The sequence below is a fragment of the Rana temporaria genome, chromosome 5, assembly GCF_905171775.1.
Source record: "Rana temporaria chromosome 5, aRanTem1.1, whole genome shotgun sequence".
Taxonomy (NCBI): domain Eukaryota; kingdom Metazoa; phylum Chordata; class Amphibia; order Anura; family Ranidae; genus Rana; species Rana temporaria.
Genome location: NC_053493.1, coordinates 423954196 through 423972200, shown reverse-complemented (window position 1 = coordinate 423972200; position 18005 = coordinate 423954196). Strand labels below are relative to the sequence as shown.

Sequence of the window (18005 nt, the reverse complement as noted above, 5' to 3'; positions counted from 1 at the left end):
GACCTAGGATCCTCAGAGCACTATGAGTTACCTTAAGAGCAGAAGGATCCTCACCTAGGACCCTCAGAGCACTACAGGTTACCTGAAGACTGGAGCAGAAGGATCCCCAGAGCACTACAGGTTACCTGAGGATCAAAAGGATCCTGACCTAGAATCCTTAGAGCACTATGGGTTACCTGAGCAATAGAAGGATCCTCACCTAGTATCCTCAGAGCAATTTGGGGTTACCTGAAGAGCGATGGGGACAGGAAGTGACGATAAATCTCCCCCAATGGGGACACAAGGGATTCCTTTAATGTGCAGAGATTTTCTTTTACTTCCTGTCTGGCGATGGGGACAGGAAGTGACGATAAATCTCCCCCAATGGGGACACAAGGGATTCCTTTAATTTGCAGAGATTTCCTCTCACTTCCTGTCTGGCGATGGGGACAGGAAGTGACGATAAATCTCCCCCAATGGGGACACAATGGATTCCTTTAATTTGCAGAGATTTCCTCTCACTTCCTGTCTGGCTATGGGGACAGGAAGTGACGATAAATCTCCCCCAATGGGGACACAAGGGATTCCTTTAATGTGCAGAGATTTCCTCTCACTTCCTGTTTGGTGATGGGGACAGGAAGTGACGATAAATCTCTCCCAATGGGGACACAAGGGATTCCTTTAATTTGCACAGACTTCCTGTCTGGCGACGGGAACAGGAAGTGACGATAAATCTCCATCAATGGGGACACAAGGAATTCCTTTAATGTGCAGAGATTTCCTCTCACTTCCTGTTTGGCGATGGGGACAGGAAGTGATGATAAATCTCCCCCAATGGGGACACAAGGGATTCCTTTAATTTGCAGAGACTTCCTGTCTGGGGATGGGGACAGGAAGTGACGATATATCTCCCCCAATGGGGACACAAGGGATTCCTTTAATGTGCAGAGATTTCCTCTCACTTCCTGTCTGGCGATGGGGACAGGAAGTGACGATAAATCTCCCCCAATGGAGACACACGGGATTCCTTTAATTTGCAGAGACTTCCTGTCTGGCGATGGGGACAGGAAGTGACGATAAATCTCCCCCAATGGGGACACACGGGATTCCTTTAATTTGCAGAGATTTCCTCTCACTTCCTGTCTGGCGAAGGGGACAGGAAGTGACGATAAATCTCCCCCAATGGGGACACAAGGGATTCCTTTAATTTGCAGAGATTTCCTCTCACTTCCTGTCTGGCGAAGGGGACAGGAAGTAACGATAAATCTCCCCCAATGGGGACACAAGGGATTCCTTTAATGTGCAGAGATTTCCTCTCACTTCCTGTTTGGCGATGGGGACAGGAAGCGACGATAAATCTCCCCCAATGGGGACACAAGGGATTCCTTTCATTTGCAGAGACTTCCTGTCTGGCGATGGGGACAGGAAGTGACGATAAATCTCCCCCAATGGGGACACAAGGGATTCCTTTAATGTGCAGAGATTTCCTCTCACTTCCTGTTTGGCGAAGGGGACAGGAAGTGACCATAAATCTCCCCCAATGGGGACACAAGGGATTCCTTTAATTTGCAGAGACTTCCTGTCTGGCGATGGGGACAGGAAGTGACGATATATCTCCACCAATGGGGACACAAGGGATTCCTTTAATGTGCAGAGATTTCCTCTCACTTCCTGTCTGGCGATGGGGACAGGAAGTGACGATAAATCTCCCCCAATGGGGACACAAGGGATTCCTTTAATGTGCAGAGATTTCCTCTCACTTCCTGTCTGGCGATGGGGACAGGAAGTGACGATAAATCTCCCCCAATGGGGACACAAGGGATTCCTTTAATTTGCAGAGATTTCCTCTCACTTCCTGTCTGGCGATGGGGACAAGAAATGACGATAAATCTCCCCCAATGGAGACACAAGGGATTCCTTTAATTTGCAGAGATTTCCTCTCACTTCCTGTCTGGCAAGGGGAACAGGAAGTGACGGTAAATCTCCCCCAAATGGGGACACAAGGGATTCCTTTAATGTGCAGAGATTTCCTCTCACTTCCTGTCTGGCGATGGGGACAGGAAGTGACGATAAATCTCCCCCAATGGAGACACACGGGATTCCTTTAATTTGCAGAGATTTCCTGTCTGGCGATGGGGACAGGAAGTGACGATAAATCTCCCCCAATGGGGACACACGGGATTCCTTTAATTTGCAGAGATTTCCTCTCACTTCCTGTCTGGCGAAGGGGACAGGAAGTGACGATAAATCTCCCCCAATGGGGACACAAGGGATTCCTTTAATTTGCAGAGATTTCCTCTCACTTCCTGTCTGGCGAAGGGGACAGGAAGTAACGATAAATCTCCCCCAATGGGGACACAAGGGATTCCTTTAATGTGCAGAGATTTCCTCTCACTTCCTGTTTGGCGATGGGGACAGGAAGCGACGATAAATCTCCCCCAATGGGGACACAAGGGATTCCTTTCATTTGCAGAGACTTCCTGTCTGGCGATGGGGACAGGAAGTGACGATAAATCTCCCCCAATGGGGACACAAGGGATTCCTTTAATGTGCAGAGATTTCCTCTCACTTCCTGTTTGGCGAAGGGGACAGGAAGTGACCATAAATCTCCCCCAATGGGGACACAAGGGATTCCTTTAATTTGCAGAGACTTCCTGTCTGGCGATGGGGACAGGAAGTGACGATATATCTCCACCAATGGGGACACAAGGGATTCCTTTAATGTGCAGAGATTTCCTCTCACTTCCTGTCTGGCGATGGGGACAGGAAGTGACGATAAATCTCCCCCAATGGGGACACAAGGGATTCCTTTAATGTGCAGAGATTTCCTCTCACTTCCTGTCTGGCGATGGGGACAGGAAGTGACGATAAATCTCCCCCAATGGGGACACAAGGGATTCCTTTAATTTGCAGAGATTTCCTCTCACTTCCTGTCTGGCGATGGGGACAAGAAATGACGATAAATCTCCCCCAATGGAGACACAAGGGATTCCTTTAATTTGCAGAGATTTCCTCTCACTTCCTGTCTGGCAAGGGGAACAGGAAGTGACGGTAAATCTCCCCCAAATGGGGACACAAGGGATTCCTTTAATGTGCAGAGATTTCCTCTCACTTCCTGTCTGGCGATGGGGACAGGAAGTGACGATAAATCTCCCCCAATGGAGACACACGGGATTCCTTTAATTTGCAGAGATTTCCTGTCTGGCGATGGGGACAGGAAGTGACAATATATCTCCCCCAATGGAGACACAAGGGATTCCTTTAATTTGCAGAGATTTCCTCTCACTTCCTGTCTGGCAAGGGGAACAGGAAGTGACGGTAAATCTCCCCCAAATGGGGACACAAGGGATTCCTTTCATTTGCAGAGATTTCCTGTCTGGTGATGGGGACAGGAAGTGACGATAAATCTCCCCCAATGGGGACACAAGGGATTCCTTTAATTTGCAGAGATTTCCTCTCACTTCCTGTCTGGCGATGGGGACAGGAAGTGACGATAAATCTCCCCCAATGGGGACACAAGGGATTCCTTTAATGTGCAGAGATTTCCTCTCTCTTCCTGTCTGGTGATGGGGACAGGAAGTGACGATAAATCTCCCCCAATGGGGACACAAGGGATTCCTTTACTTTGCAGAGATTTCCTCTCACTTCCTGTCTGGCGATGGGGACAGGAAGTGACGATAAATCTCTCCCAATGGAGACACTAGGGATTCCTTTAATTTTCAGAGACTTCCTGTCTGCCGATGGGGACAGGAAGTGACGATAAATCTCTCCCAATGGGGACACAAGGGATTCCTTTAATGTGCAGAGATTTCCTCTCACTTCCTGTTTGGCGATGGGGACAGGAAGTGACGATAAATCTCCACCAATGGGGTCACAAGGGATTCCTTTAATTTGCAGAGACTTCCTGTCTGCCGATGGGGACAGGAAGTGACGATAAATCACCACCAATGGGGTCACAAGGGATTCCTTTAATGTGCAGAGATTTCCTCTCACTTCCTGTCTGGCGATGGGGACAGGAAGTGACGATAAATCTCTCCCAATGGGGACACAAGGGATTCCTTTAATGTGCAGAGATTTCCACTCACTTCCTGTTTGGCGATGGGGACAGGAAGTGACGATAAATCTCCCCCAATGGGGACACAAGGGATTCAATTAATTTGCAGAGATTTCCTCTCACTTCCTGTCTGGCGATGGGGACAGGAAGTGACGATAAATCTCCCCCAATGGGGTTACAGATGGTGGAAATAAACCTGACAGGGGATGTAACCCTCCTTTATTCTTTCCAAAGTGAAAACAAAAGGTTTTTGCCTCTTTGGGGTTTTCACTGTTCAGAGTTACACTGACATCTAGTGGCGGTTCAGGGAAACTACAACTTCTATACTTGTGTCATTTGGTTTCTCCCTCGGCCCCCCCCCCCACCCTTCTAGTTAGTTCAGTCCCAGCTGGCTCCTCCTTGTTTCTCCCACGTGACCTCAGTGGTGTCTGTAGACTGGAAGGAGGTAAGTCATTTCTCTGCAATTCACCCAACTTTATATAAAGTCACATTGTGTCACATTCCCCCTCTGCGCCCCCCAAGAAAGAGGGAAAAGGGGGCTTCAAAAGGCAGAAAGTTTTTTGTTTTTTTTAATGCATTTTATTCTGATTGGACACAGACAGCGGGGGTGGGGCTCCCATAGTAAGCCGCTTGCCGCGGCGGCGAGAGGGAGGGGCTTGATGCGCCGACACAGGGACCCGAGAAGAGGAGGATGTGGGGGGCTGCTCTGCGCAAAACCAAATGTTTGTTGTTTTTCAACTTTCAACTTTCCTGGCCAGGCAATTTTTTTGCAATACCGCGCTGCGTCGCTTTAACTGGGCGCTGTACAAAAAATAAAATTGACGTGTCCCCCCCACAAATAGAGATTTATTTTGGTGGTATTTTATTTGATCACCTCTGCGTTTTTTTTTTTTTGCGCTATAATTAATAAATTAAATTTAATAATAAAAAAAAAAAAAACTTTGAAAAAAATTGCTATAAACGCACCCAATAAAAAAAAAATATCGAATTTCTTCATCAATTTAGGCCAATATATATTCTGCAAATTTTTTTTTTAACCAAAAAACATTTATTTTTATTTATTTTTTACCAAAATATGTATTCTGCTACTTTTTTATTTTTTTACCAAAATATGTATTCTCCTACATTTTTTTAGTAAAAAAAAAAAAAAAACGCAATAAGCGTATATTAATTTGGTTTGCGCAAAAGTCTACAAACTATGGAATATTTTTATGTAATTTTTTTTTTAATATTTCTCTATATATATATATATATATATAATTTTTTTTTTCTTTTTTACTATTAACCAGTTCGCGCCCACGCTGTAGTCGAAAGACATCTACAGCGCGGCGCTCAATTGCCGGGAGGGGGTCCCTGGACGTCCTCCCCTTTGCGTGCACTGTGATCATCGTGTCACTGAAATAATACATTTAATTAATAATTATTTTATTTATTTTTTAAATAAATTGCTATAAATGCACCCAATAAAAAAAAAAAAAACGAATTTCTTCATCAATTTAGGCCAATATATATTCTGCTATTTTTAATTTTTTTTTTACCAAAAATATGTATTCTGCTACTTTTTTTTTTTTTTAACCAAAAATATGTATTCTGCTACTTTTTTTTTTTTTTTACCAAAAATATGTATTCTGCTACATATTTTTAGTACAACAAACAAAAAAAAATCGCAATAAGCGTATATTAATTTGGTTTGCGCAAAAGTCTACAAACTATGGAATATTTTTATGTAATTTTTTTTATATATATATATATATATATATATTTTTTTTTTTACCAAAAATATGTAGCAGATTACACATTGGCCTAAATTGATGAAGAAATTCGATTTTTTTACATGTTTTTTATTGGGTGCGTTTATAGCAATTTATTAAAAAAATAAATACAATTATTATTAATTCAATTTATTAATTCAGTGACACGATGATCACAGTGCGCGCAAAGGGGAGGACTGGTTAATAAGTAAAAAAGGAAAAAAAAAATATATATATATATTTTTTTCTTTTTAACTATTAACCAGTTTGCGCCCGCGCTGTAGTCGAAAGACATCTACAGCGTGGCGCTCAATTGCCGGGAGGGTGTCCCTGGATGTCCTCCCGTTCGTACACACGCCCGACGCGCGCTGTGATCACCGAGTCACTGAGACTACAGCGCGGGGTGGCGAGCTGAGAAAAGATAAAAACGCAATAAGCGTATATTAATTTGGCTTGCGCAAAAGTCTACAAACTTTGTAATATTTTTATGGAAATTCTTTATATATATATATATATATATTATATTATATTATATTTTTACTATTAACCAGTTTGCGCCCGCGACATCTACAGCGCGGCGCTCAATCGCTGGGACGGCGTCCCCTGGACTGTGATCACTGTGCTAATTTTTTTTTTTATTGGGTGCGTTTATAGCAATTTATTTAAAAAATAAATAAACGTATTATTAATTTAATTTATTTATTCAGTGACACGATGTGTCACTGAATAAATAAATTAAATTAATAATATATATTTTTTTTTTTTAAATAAATTGCTATAAACGCACCCAATAAAAAAATGTAAAAAAAAATCGAATATCTTCATCAATTTAGGCCAATTTATATTCTGCTACATATTTTTGTTAAAAAAAAAAAAATCGCAATAAGCGCATATTAATTTGGTTTGCGCAAAAGTCTACAATCACTTTTTGCGATTCGGCACTGCGTCACTTTAACTGACAATTGCGCGGTCGTGCGACGTGGCTCCCAAACAAAACTGACGTCCTTTTTTTCCCCACAGATAGAGCTTTCTTTTGGTGGTATTTGATCCCCTCTGCGGTTTTTATTTTTTGCGCTTTAAACACTTTTGTAAAATATTTTCTTCATCGGAAAATCCGTTGGTGTGTACATTGCGGCATTGGTGTCCGGAACTCTCCCTGCACTTCAATACCAAGACGAGAGCAGCTGGGTCCAATTACATCGGAGGACACACACACCTGCTAGCCAGAGGGCGGCTCCCATTTTTTTTGGACAATCAAATTGCCGTTACACATTGATGTGATTTTTTGTTTTCCACTTTGTTCCTGTCCAGCCACTGTGCCCATGCCTCACTGTGCCCATGCCCCACTGACTGCCCGGCTGGTGACCCGGGTGGTGGTACGGGTACTGATTACCGTATATACTCGAGTATAAGCCGAGGCACCTAATTTTACCACAAAAAACTGGGAAAACGTATTGACTCGAGTATAAGCCTAGGGTGTCCATCTGCATACCTCACTGTGCCCAACTGCCCATGCCTCACTGTGCCCATGCCTCACTGTGCCCATGCCTCACTGTGTCCATGCCTTACTGTGTCCATGCCTTACTGTGCCCATGCCTCACTGTGTCCCATGCCTCACTGTGTCCCATGCCTCACTGTGTCCCATGCCTCACTGTGTCCCATGCCTCACTGTGTCCCATGCCTCACTGTGTCCCATGCCTCACTGTGTCCCATGCCTCACTGTGTCCCATGCCTCACTGTGCCCATGCCTCACTGTGTCCATGACTAGACTGACGTTTAACATGGGAGTCTATGGAAGGGGTGCCCGAATTGGAAAAAATCGGTGCTCCCCAGTCGTTGGTTCCCCAGACAACAAACTTTGCACACTTGTAGAGAAGAAATGGGGCTATATGTGTGCCAAGTTCCGGGTCCAGAGAACCTACGGCCGGCCGGTACCGGGTCCCCAAATTTACCGGAGAAATAACTGTTTAACATGGGAGTCTATGGAAGGGGTGCCCGGCTTTGAAAAATTGACGCCCCCCCGGCCGTTGGTCCCCCAGACAACAAACTTTGCACACTTGTAGAGGGAGAGTGGGGATACATGTGTGCCAAGTTTGGGGTCCAGGAGACCTACGGCCGGCCGGTACCGGGTCCCCAAATTCTGGGAGATCAGCCACAAAAAGGTGACTCGAGTACAAGCCAAGGGGGGCATTTTCAGCACAAAACAATGTGCTGAAAAACTCGGCTTATACTCGAGTATATACGGTATATAGAGAGTGCATAGAGTATATAGAGTATATAGAGAGTGTATAGAGTATATATGGTATATAGAGAGTGTATAGAGAGTGTATAGAGTATATAGAGAGTGTATAGAGTATATAGAGTATATAGAGAGTATATACGGTATATAGAGAGTATATAGAGTATATAGAGAGTGTATAGAGTATATAGAGAGTGTATAGAGTATATAGAGAGTATATACGGTATATAGAGAGTATATAGAGTATATAGAGAGTGTATAGAGTATATACGGTATATAGAGAGTGTATAGAGTATATAGAGAGTATATACGGTATATAGAGAGTGTATAGAGTATATAGAGAGTGTATAGAGTATATAGAGAGTATATACGGTATATAGAGAGTGTATAGAGTATATAGAGAGTGTATAGAGTATATAGAGAGTATATAGAGTATATAGAGAGTGTATAGAGTATATAGAGAGTGTATAGAGTATATAGAGAGTGTATAGAGCAGGGGTCTTGAATTAAAATTCAAGGAGGTCCGGTCACTAAAATTTTCTTTGGGCCGAGGTCCGAATCTCAAGTCCCAATTTGTCCCCATCACAGTGGATCTTTACATCAGGTGTCGCTATCACAGCACCCCTTTACAACAGGTGTCGCTATCACAGCGCCCCTTTACAACAGGTGTCCCTATCACAGCGCCCCTTTAAATCAGGTGTTCCCATTACAGTGCCCCTTTACAACAGGTGTCCCTATCACAGCGCCCCTTTAAATCAGGTGTTCCCATTACAGTGCCCCTTTACAACAGGTGTCCCTATCACAGCGCCCCTTTAAATCAGGTGTTCCCATTACAGTGCCCCTTTACAACAGGTGTCCCTATCACAGCACCCCTTTAAATCAGGTGTCCCCATGACAGCGCCCCTTTACATCAGGGGTCCCCATCACAGCGCTCCTTTACATCAGGTGTCCCCATCAGAGTCCCCCTTAACATAAAATGTGCCCATCAGCATGCCCCTTAACATAAAATAAGGGTCACGCTGATGGGCACATTTTATGTTAAGGGACACTCTGATGGGCAAATTTTATGTTAAGGGGCACCCTTATGGGCACATTTTATATTAAGGGGCACTCTGCTGGGCACAACAGAACGTGTCCCTTAACATAAAATTTGCCCATCAGAGTGCCCCTTAACATAAAATTTGCCCATGAGAGTGCCCCTTAACATAAAATATGTCCAACAGCATGCCCCTTGACATAAAATGTGCCCATGGGCACATTTTATATTGAGGGACACTCTCATGGGCACATTTTATGTTAAGGGACACCCTGAAAGGGGAAAAATTTATATTAAGGGGCACTCTGATGGGCACAACAAAACATGGCCCTTAACATAAAATCGGCCATTTAGAGTGCCCTTTAATACAAAATGTGCCCATCAGTGTTGCTCTTAAAATAAAATATGCCCATCAGAGTGCCCCTTAACAAAAAATGTCCCCATCAGCAATGTCCCTTAACATAAAATAAGGGTCAGGCTGATGGGCACCTTTTATGTTAATGGGAACTCTGATGGACACATTTTATTTTAAGGGGCACGCTGATGGGTATATTTTTAATGTGTACACAGATGGGCATATTTTATGTTAAGGGGCACTCTGATGGGCACAACAAAATGTGTCCATCAGTGTGCCCCTTAACAAAATATGCCCATCAGTGTGCAGATTAAAAATATACCCATCAGAGTGCCCCTTAAAATAAAATTCGTCCATCAGAGTGCCCCTTAACATAAAAAAGGTGCCCAATAGCGTGACCTTTAAACATATGACCAGCAGTGATCACTAAGAAACATGTCACATACCTTGAATGCAATGCTGCGAGATAAGGAGCCCGGGACCGCGAGTAGCAAGGGGGCAGGGCGCGCATGTGACGTCAAGCCCCTACTCACGGTCCGTGAGTGCAAGCTGGTCAACTCCGAGACCTGCGGTGCGCTCACAGCGTCACTGGTTGCTGGGGAAACCCGCGGCCCCAGCAAACCAACGCTGACAGTAAAATTATACTGGCGGCATTGCGGTCCGGGCAGAAGCATCACTCGGGCCGGACTCGGACCGCGGGCCGCCATTTAGTGACGGCTGGTATAGAGTATATAGAGAGTGTATAGAGTATATAGAGAGTGTATAGAGTATATAGAGAGTATATACGGTATATAGAGAGTGTATAGAGTATATAGAGAGTGTATAGAGTATATAGAGAGTGTATATAGAGTATATACGGTATATAGAGAGTGTATAGAGTATATACGGTATATAGAGAGTGTATAGAGTATATAGAGAGTGTATAGAGTATATACGGTATATAGAGAGTGTATAGAGTATATAGAGAGTATATACGGTATATAGAGAGTGTATAGAGAGTGTATAGAGTATATAGAGAGTGTATAGAGTATATAGAGAGTATATACGGTATATAGAGAGTGTATAGAGTATATAGAGAGTGTATAGAGCAGGCATCACTAAATGGCGGCCCGCGGTCCGCGTCCGGCCCGAGCTGCTGCTCTTTCCGGACCGCGGCGATCGCGCCATTTAGTCGCCGCTTTGGTCCCCAGCCTCCTCCGCTATTATTAGCAGAGGAGCGAACAGCGGGAGGCGGGACCAGAGAGGTAGCTGCCTGTCGTGTTAGATGGGAGGTGATTGGCTGCTAGGAGGCGGTCCTAGCAGCCAATCACCAGTTCGCCGAAAAGTCAACCCGACAGCTCCCGCGCCTTCAGTCCACGACTGTCCCGCCTCCCGCCCCGCGCTCTGTGAAAGGTAGAAGTGGAGAGGGAAGGGAGGAAAATGTATGAAAATGATAAGGATGGGGAGCGGGGGCAGTGCTGTGTGTGTGAAGGGGGGGTCATGTAAAGGGGGCATCATGTAAAGGGGGCAGTACTGTGTGGGGGGAATTATGTGATGGGGCAATATTGTGTGTGGAGGGGGGGAATATGTGATGGGGCAATACTGTATGGGGGGGGGGGATCTGTGATGGGGGTCATGTAAAGGGGCAATACTGTATGGGGGGGGATCTGTGATGGGGGTCATGTAAAGGGGAAATACTGTGGGGGGGGGATATGTGATGGGGCAATACTGTGTGGTGAGATATGTGATGGGGTCATGTAAAGGGGGCAATACTGTGTGGGGGATATGTGATGGGGCAATACTGTGTGGTGGGATATGTGATGAGGTCATGTAAAGGGGGCAATACTGTGTGGGGGGATATGTAATGGGGCAATACTGTGTGGGGGGATATGTAATGGGGCAATACTGTGTGGGGGGATATGTGATGGGGCAATACTGTGTGGGGGATATGTAATGGGGCAATACTGTGTGGGGGGATATGTGATGGGGCAATACTGTGTGGGGTGATATGTAATGGGGCAATACTGTGTGGGGGGATATGTAATGGGGCAATACTGTGTGGGGGGATCTGTGATGGGGCAATACTGTGTGGGGGGATCTGTGATGGGGCAATACTGTGTGGGGGGATATGTGATGGGGCAATACTGTGTGGGGATATGTAATGGGGCAATACTGTGTGGGGGGATATGTGATGGGGCAATACTGTGTTTGGGGATATTAGATGGGGCAATACTGTGTGGGGGGATCTGTGATGGGGTCATGTAAAGGGGGCAATAATGTGTGGGGGATATGTTATGGGGCAATAATGTGTGGGGGATATGTGATGGGGGTCATGTAAAGGGGGCAAAACTGTGTGGGGGGATATGTAATGTGGTAATACTGTGTGGGGGATATGTGATGGGGTCATGTAAAGGGGGCAAAACTGTGTGGGGGGATATGTAATGGAGCAATACTGTGTGGGGGATATGTGATGGGGCAATACTGTGTTGGGAGATATGTGATGGGGTAATACTGTGTGGGGTGATATGTAATGGGGCAATACTGTGTGGGGGATATGTGATGGGGTAATACTGTGTGGGGTGATATGTAATGGGGCAATACTGTGTGGGGGATATGTGATGGGGTAATATACTGTGTGGGGGGGATATGTGATGGGGCAATACTGTGTGGGGGGATATGTGAAGGGGGGTAATACTGTGTGGGGTGATATGTGAAGGGGGTAATACTGTGTGGGGGGATATGTGAAGGGGGACAGGGCTGTGGTGGGGAAGATGTGAAGCGGACAACCAGCTGCGCACAAAATGAGGTGCTGCACAGAAAACGTAAAGGGGTACCATTGACTCCTAAATGCACTAAAATGCAAAGTGCAATTTTCTGCACATGGAAATTGCATGGTACAAACGCATCATGCAGTTTCCTTGTGGCTGCCTTTTTAAAAAGATGCCAGGACCTTTTCCCAGCAGAAACACAGGCGCAGCAGCCCATTCAAACGAATGGTGTGTCGTGCCTGCACCCCTGGGCTGCAATGTAAAGAATTGGGGTAATTGCACGAAACTGCGATGCGGACCTCGGCTGGAAGAAAATTTTACTTATCGGACCTCCATGAATTTTAATTCAATACCCCTGGTATAGAGTATATAGAGAGTGTATAGAGTGTATAGAGTATATAGAGAGTGTATAGAGTATATAGAGAGTGTATAGAGTATATAGAGAGTGTATAGAGTATATAGAGAGTGTATAGAGTATATAGAGAGTGTATAGAGTATATACGGTATATAGAGAGTGTATAGAGTATATACGGTATATAGAGAGTGTATAGAGTATATACGGTATATAGAGAGTGTATAGAGTATATACGGTATATAGAGAGTGTAGAGAGTATATACGGTATATAGAGAGTATATATGGTAATCTGTTCACAGGTGTGGATCATTCCACTACAGGATAGGGGGGGGGGGGTACAGGAATACACGGCCCCGTTTTAGGAGTTTTATTTGCCGGGGTCTCCTGTATTGGTGGCTTTGGGTATCAACTAGGTACTTAATCCTTTCATGACTCTGCATTACTACTGACCCCTGCACTATTCATTACTACTGACCCCTGCACTATTCATTACTACTGACCCCTGCACTATTCATTACTACTGACCCCTGCACTATTCATTACTACTGACCCCTGCACTATTCATTACTACTGACCCCTGCACTATTCATTACTACTGACCCCTGCACTATTCATTACTACTGACCCCTGCACTATTCATTACTACTGACCCCTGCACTCTGCATTACTACTGACCCCTGCACTCTGCATTACTACTGACCCCTGCACTCTGCATTACTACTGACCCCTGCACTATTCATTACTACTGACCCCTGCACTCTGCATTACTACTGACCCCTGCACTCTGCATTACTACTGACCCCTAGACTCTGCATTACTACTGACCCCTGCACTATTCATTACTACTGACCCCTGCACTCTGCATTAGTACAGATCACTGAACACCACAGCACTTACTACTGACCCCTGCACTCTGCATTACTACTGACCCCTGCACTCTGCATTACCACTGACCTCTGAATACTGTGTTCCTTACCCCTGCACTTATACCTCCTCCTCATACTGACCTGTCCATGATGAGCCCCCCGAGGGTCACATGACTTTCCTATGACTTTGTGTTGTCAGATTTCTTACAGTTTGATATTCACATAGAAGGAAGAAATGTGGGCGGCCCCCATGGCGTCGGGGTCCAGGAAACGCAGCGGCAGATCCAATGCAATGTCCTGGTCCGGTGAGTACAATTCAGGGAGGGGATTTGGTTTTCTCATAGGGGGGTGGAGGGGTTGTATTGGGTGTAGGGGGACATTTTTTGTGGGTACTGACTTTTGACCTCTATACTCTGTGCATTACTTCCTCCTGAGCCCTGCACTCTGTGCCTTACTTCCTCCTGAGCCCCGCACTCTGTACATTACTCGCTCCTGATCCCCGCACTCTGTACATTACTCGCTCCTGAGCCCCGCACTCTGTGCCTTACTTCCTCCTGAGCCCCGCACTCTGTGCCTTACTTCCTCCTGACCCCCGCACTCTGTGCCTTACTTCCTCCTGAGCCCCGCACTCTGTGCCTTACTTCCTCCTGAGCCCTGCACTCTGTGCCTTACTTCCTCCTGAGCCCCGCACTCTGTGCCTTACTTCCTCCTGAGCCCCGCACTCTGTGCCTTACTTCTTCCTGAGCCCCGCACTCTGTGCATTACTTCCTCCTGACCCCCGCACTCTGTGCCTTACTTCCTCCTGAGCCCCGCACTCTGTGCCTTAATTCCTCCTGAGCCCTGCACTCTGTGCATTACTTCCTCCTGAGCCCTGCACTCTGTGCATTACTTCCTCCTGAGCCCTGCACTCTGTGCCTTACTTCCTCCTGAGCCCTGCACTCTGTGCCTTACTTCCTCCTGATCCCCGCACTCTGTGCATTACTTTCTCCTGAGCCCCGCACTCTGTGCATTACTTCCTCCTGATTCCCGCACTCTGTGCATTACTTCCTCCTGATCCCTGCACTCTGTGCATTACTTCCTCCTGAGCCCCGCACTCTGTGCATTACTTCCTCCTGATCCCCGCACTCTGTACATTACTCGCTCCTGATCCCCGCACTCTGTGCATTACTTCCTCCTGAGCCCCGCACTCTGTGCATTACTTCCTCCTGAGCCACGCACTCTGTGCCTTACTTCCTCCTGAGTCCTGCACTCTGTGCATTACTTCCTCCTGACCCCCTGCACTCTGTGCATTACTTCCTTCCTCCTGAGCCCCGCACTCTGTGCCTTACTTCCTCCTGAGCCCCGCACTCTGTACATTACTCGCTCCTGATCCCCGCACTCTGTGCATTACTCGCTCCTGAGCCCCGCACTCTGTGCATTACTTCCTCCTGAGCCCCGCACTCTGTGCATTACTTCCTCCTGAGCCCCGCACTCTGTGCCTTACTTCCTCCTGAGCCCCGCACTCTGTACATTACTCGCTCCTGATCCCCGCACTCTGTGCATTACTTCCTCCTGATCCCTGCACTCTGTGCATTACTTCCACCTGAGCCCTGCACTCTGTGCCTTACTTCCTCCTGAGCCCCGCACTCTGTGCCTTACTTCCTCCTGAGCCCCGCACTCTGTGCCTTACTTCCTCCTGACCCCCGCACTCTGTGCCTTACTTCCTCCTGACCCCCGCACTCTGTGCCTTACTTCTTCCTGACCCCCGCACTCTGTGCCTTACTTCCTCCTGACCCCCGCACTCTGTGCATTACCTCCTCCTGACCCCCGCACTCTGTGCATTACCTCTTCCTGACCCCCGCACTCTGTGCCTTACTTCCTCCTGATCCCCGCACTCTGTGCATTACCTCCTCCTGACCCCCGCACTCTGTGCATTACTTCCTCCTGACCCCCGCACTCTGTGCCTTACTTCCTCCTGACCCCCGCACTCTGTGCCTTACTTCCTCCTGAGCCCCGCACTCTGTGCATTACTTCCTCCTGAGCCCCGCACTCTGTGCATTACTTCCTCCTGAGCCCCGCACTTTGTTCATTACTTCCTCCTGAGCCCTGCACTCTGTGCATTACTTCCTCCTGACCCCTGCACTCTGTGCATTACTTCCTCCTGAGCCCCGCACTCTGTGCCTTACTTCCTCCTGACCCCCGCACTCTGTGCATTACCTCCTCCTGACCCCCGCACTCTGTACATTACTTCCTCCTGACCCCCGCACTCTGTGCATTACTTCCTCCTGACCCCCGCACTCTGTGCCTTACTTCCTCCTGACCCCCGCACTCTGTGCATTACCTCCTCCTGACCCCTGCACGCTGTATTAGACCCCTTTTACACTGAAGCGTTTTTACAGCCTTTTAGCGTTAAACATAGCGCTATTAAAACGCCCGGGACCCGCGGAGCCAATCGCCGCTGGAGTCCCGCGATCGGTCGCCGGAGCTGAAGAACGGGGAGAGCCGTATGTAAACACACCTTCCCCCTTCTTCACTGTGGCGCCGTCATCGATCGAGTGATGCCTTTTATAGGGAAACACAATCGATGACCTCACACCTACAGCCACACCCCCCTACAGTTGTAAACACACTTCAGGGAACACATAACCCCATCAGCGCCCCCTGTGGTTAACTCCCAAACTGCAACTGTCATTTTCACAATAAACAATGCAATTTAAATGCATTTTTTGCTGTGAAAATGACAATGGTCCCAAAAATGTGTCAAAATTGTCCGAAGTGTCCGCCATAATGTCGCAGTCACGAAAAAATTCGCTGATCGCCGCCATTAGTAGTAAAAAAAAAAAAAAAAAAATGCAATAAAACTATCCCCTATTTTGTAAACGCTATAAATTTTGCGCAAACCAACCGATAAACGCTTATTGCGATTTTTTTTTTTTTTACCAAAAATAGGTAGAAGAATACGTATCGGCCTAAACTGAGGGGAAAATATGTTTTTTTTTTTTATATATTTTTGGGGGATATTTATTATAGCAAAAAGTAAAAAATATTATTTTTTTTCAAAATTGTCGCTCTATTTTTTTTTATAGCGCAAAAAATAAAAACCGCAGAGGTGATCAAATACCACCAAAAGAAAGCTCTATTTGTGGGGGGAAAAAAGGACGCCAATTTTGTTTGGGAGCCACGTCGCACGACCGCGCAATCGTCAGTTAAAGCGACGCAGTGCCGAATCGCAAAAACTCTCCGGGTCCTTTACCTGCCTAAAGGTCCGGGTCTTAAGTGGTTAAATGTCACCATATCGCTACACTTAGAGGCTCCTCTCTTCTCTTTTACACTCAGTTGTGACGTGACGCTGCTCTTATATCAAGACATCGCTTGTATATCAAGGCAACATTGATGAAAGAATTTTGCTTCTCTTGCAAAACGCTCTCAAACCAAGTTACTCTCAAACCAAGGTTTTACTGTATAACCCAAAATAAAAGATGAAGTCACGCCGAGTAAATAGATACAAAGCCTTTTCTGGCGCTTTTTTTTTTTTTCTCTACAATTATTTATAACCCCCAAACATATATATACAGTAAAACCTTGGTTTGAGAGTAACTTGGTTTGAGAGCGTTTTGCAAGACAAGCAAAAATGTTCTGATAAATTTTGCCTTGATATACAAGCGATGTCTTGATATAAGAGCAGCGTCATGTCACAGCTGAGTATAAAAGAGAAGAAAGGCGCCTCCTCTAAGTGTAGCAATATGGTTACATTTAATGAAGGGACAACATTTATCAACTTATTGCTACACTTAGAGGCGCCTCTCTTCTCTTTTATACTGTAAAAAAAATGCTTTGATATACAAGCGCTTTGGATTACAAGCATGTTTCTGGAACAAATTATCCTCGCAATCCAAGGTTTATATATATATATATATATATATATATATATATATATATATTTATATTTAGCAGAGACCCTAGAGAATAAAATGGTAGTTGTCGCAGCAATTTTTCTTAAAAAAAATCAAAAACCCAATTTTCTGGTACAATATAAAGATTAGGATTGTCCCGATACCACTTTTTTTAAGACGGAGTACAAGTACCGATACTTTTTTTAAATGCCATGTGACAGTTTCTCAAAGCACAATACAGATTAGGTGGCACTGATCTGCAGCACTGATAAATGTCAGGTGGCACTGACAGCTGGGGGGCACTGACAGGTGGCACTGACTGACGGCTAAGGGGCACTAGAAGGTGGCACTGACGGCTTGCAGGCACTGATAGGTGACATTTTTTGGCACTGATGGGCAGGCACTAACATGCCATTAGGGAAAGCTGACTGGCAGATGGCACTGACGGCTGACACTGGCAGATGGCACTGACCACTGGCAGGTGGCACTGACGGCTGGCACTGGCAGGTGGCACTGATGGCTGGCGGGCACTGGCAGGTGGCACTGACGGCTGGGGGGCATTGACAGGTGGCACTCATGGCTGGGGGGCACTGGCAGGTGGCACTGACAGCTGGGGGGCACTGACAGGTGGCACTGATGGCTAAGGGGCACTGGCAGGTGGCACTGACGGCTGGGTGGCACTGGCAGATGGCACTGACGGCTAAAGGGGCACTGGTAGGTGGCACTGACGGCTAAGGGGCACTGGTAGGTG

General features: G+C 46.2%; 1 protein-coding gene across 1 annotated transcript in view; it reads left to right on the top strand.

Moving 5' to 3' along the window:
- The first annotated feature begins 13611 nt into the window (after positions 1–13611).
- DHX30 (DExH-box helicase 30) overlaps positions 13612–18005 on the top strand; it is a 57414-nt gene continuing 53020 nt past the window's right edge. The window contains exon 1 of the mRNA XM_040355328.1: positions 13612–13687. Within this exon, the coding sequence (XP_040211262.1) occupies positions 13618–13687 (70 nt within the window). The 5' untranslated portion in view covers positions 13612–13617. The remainder of the gene's footprint in view (positions 13688–18005) is intronic.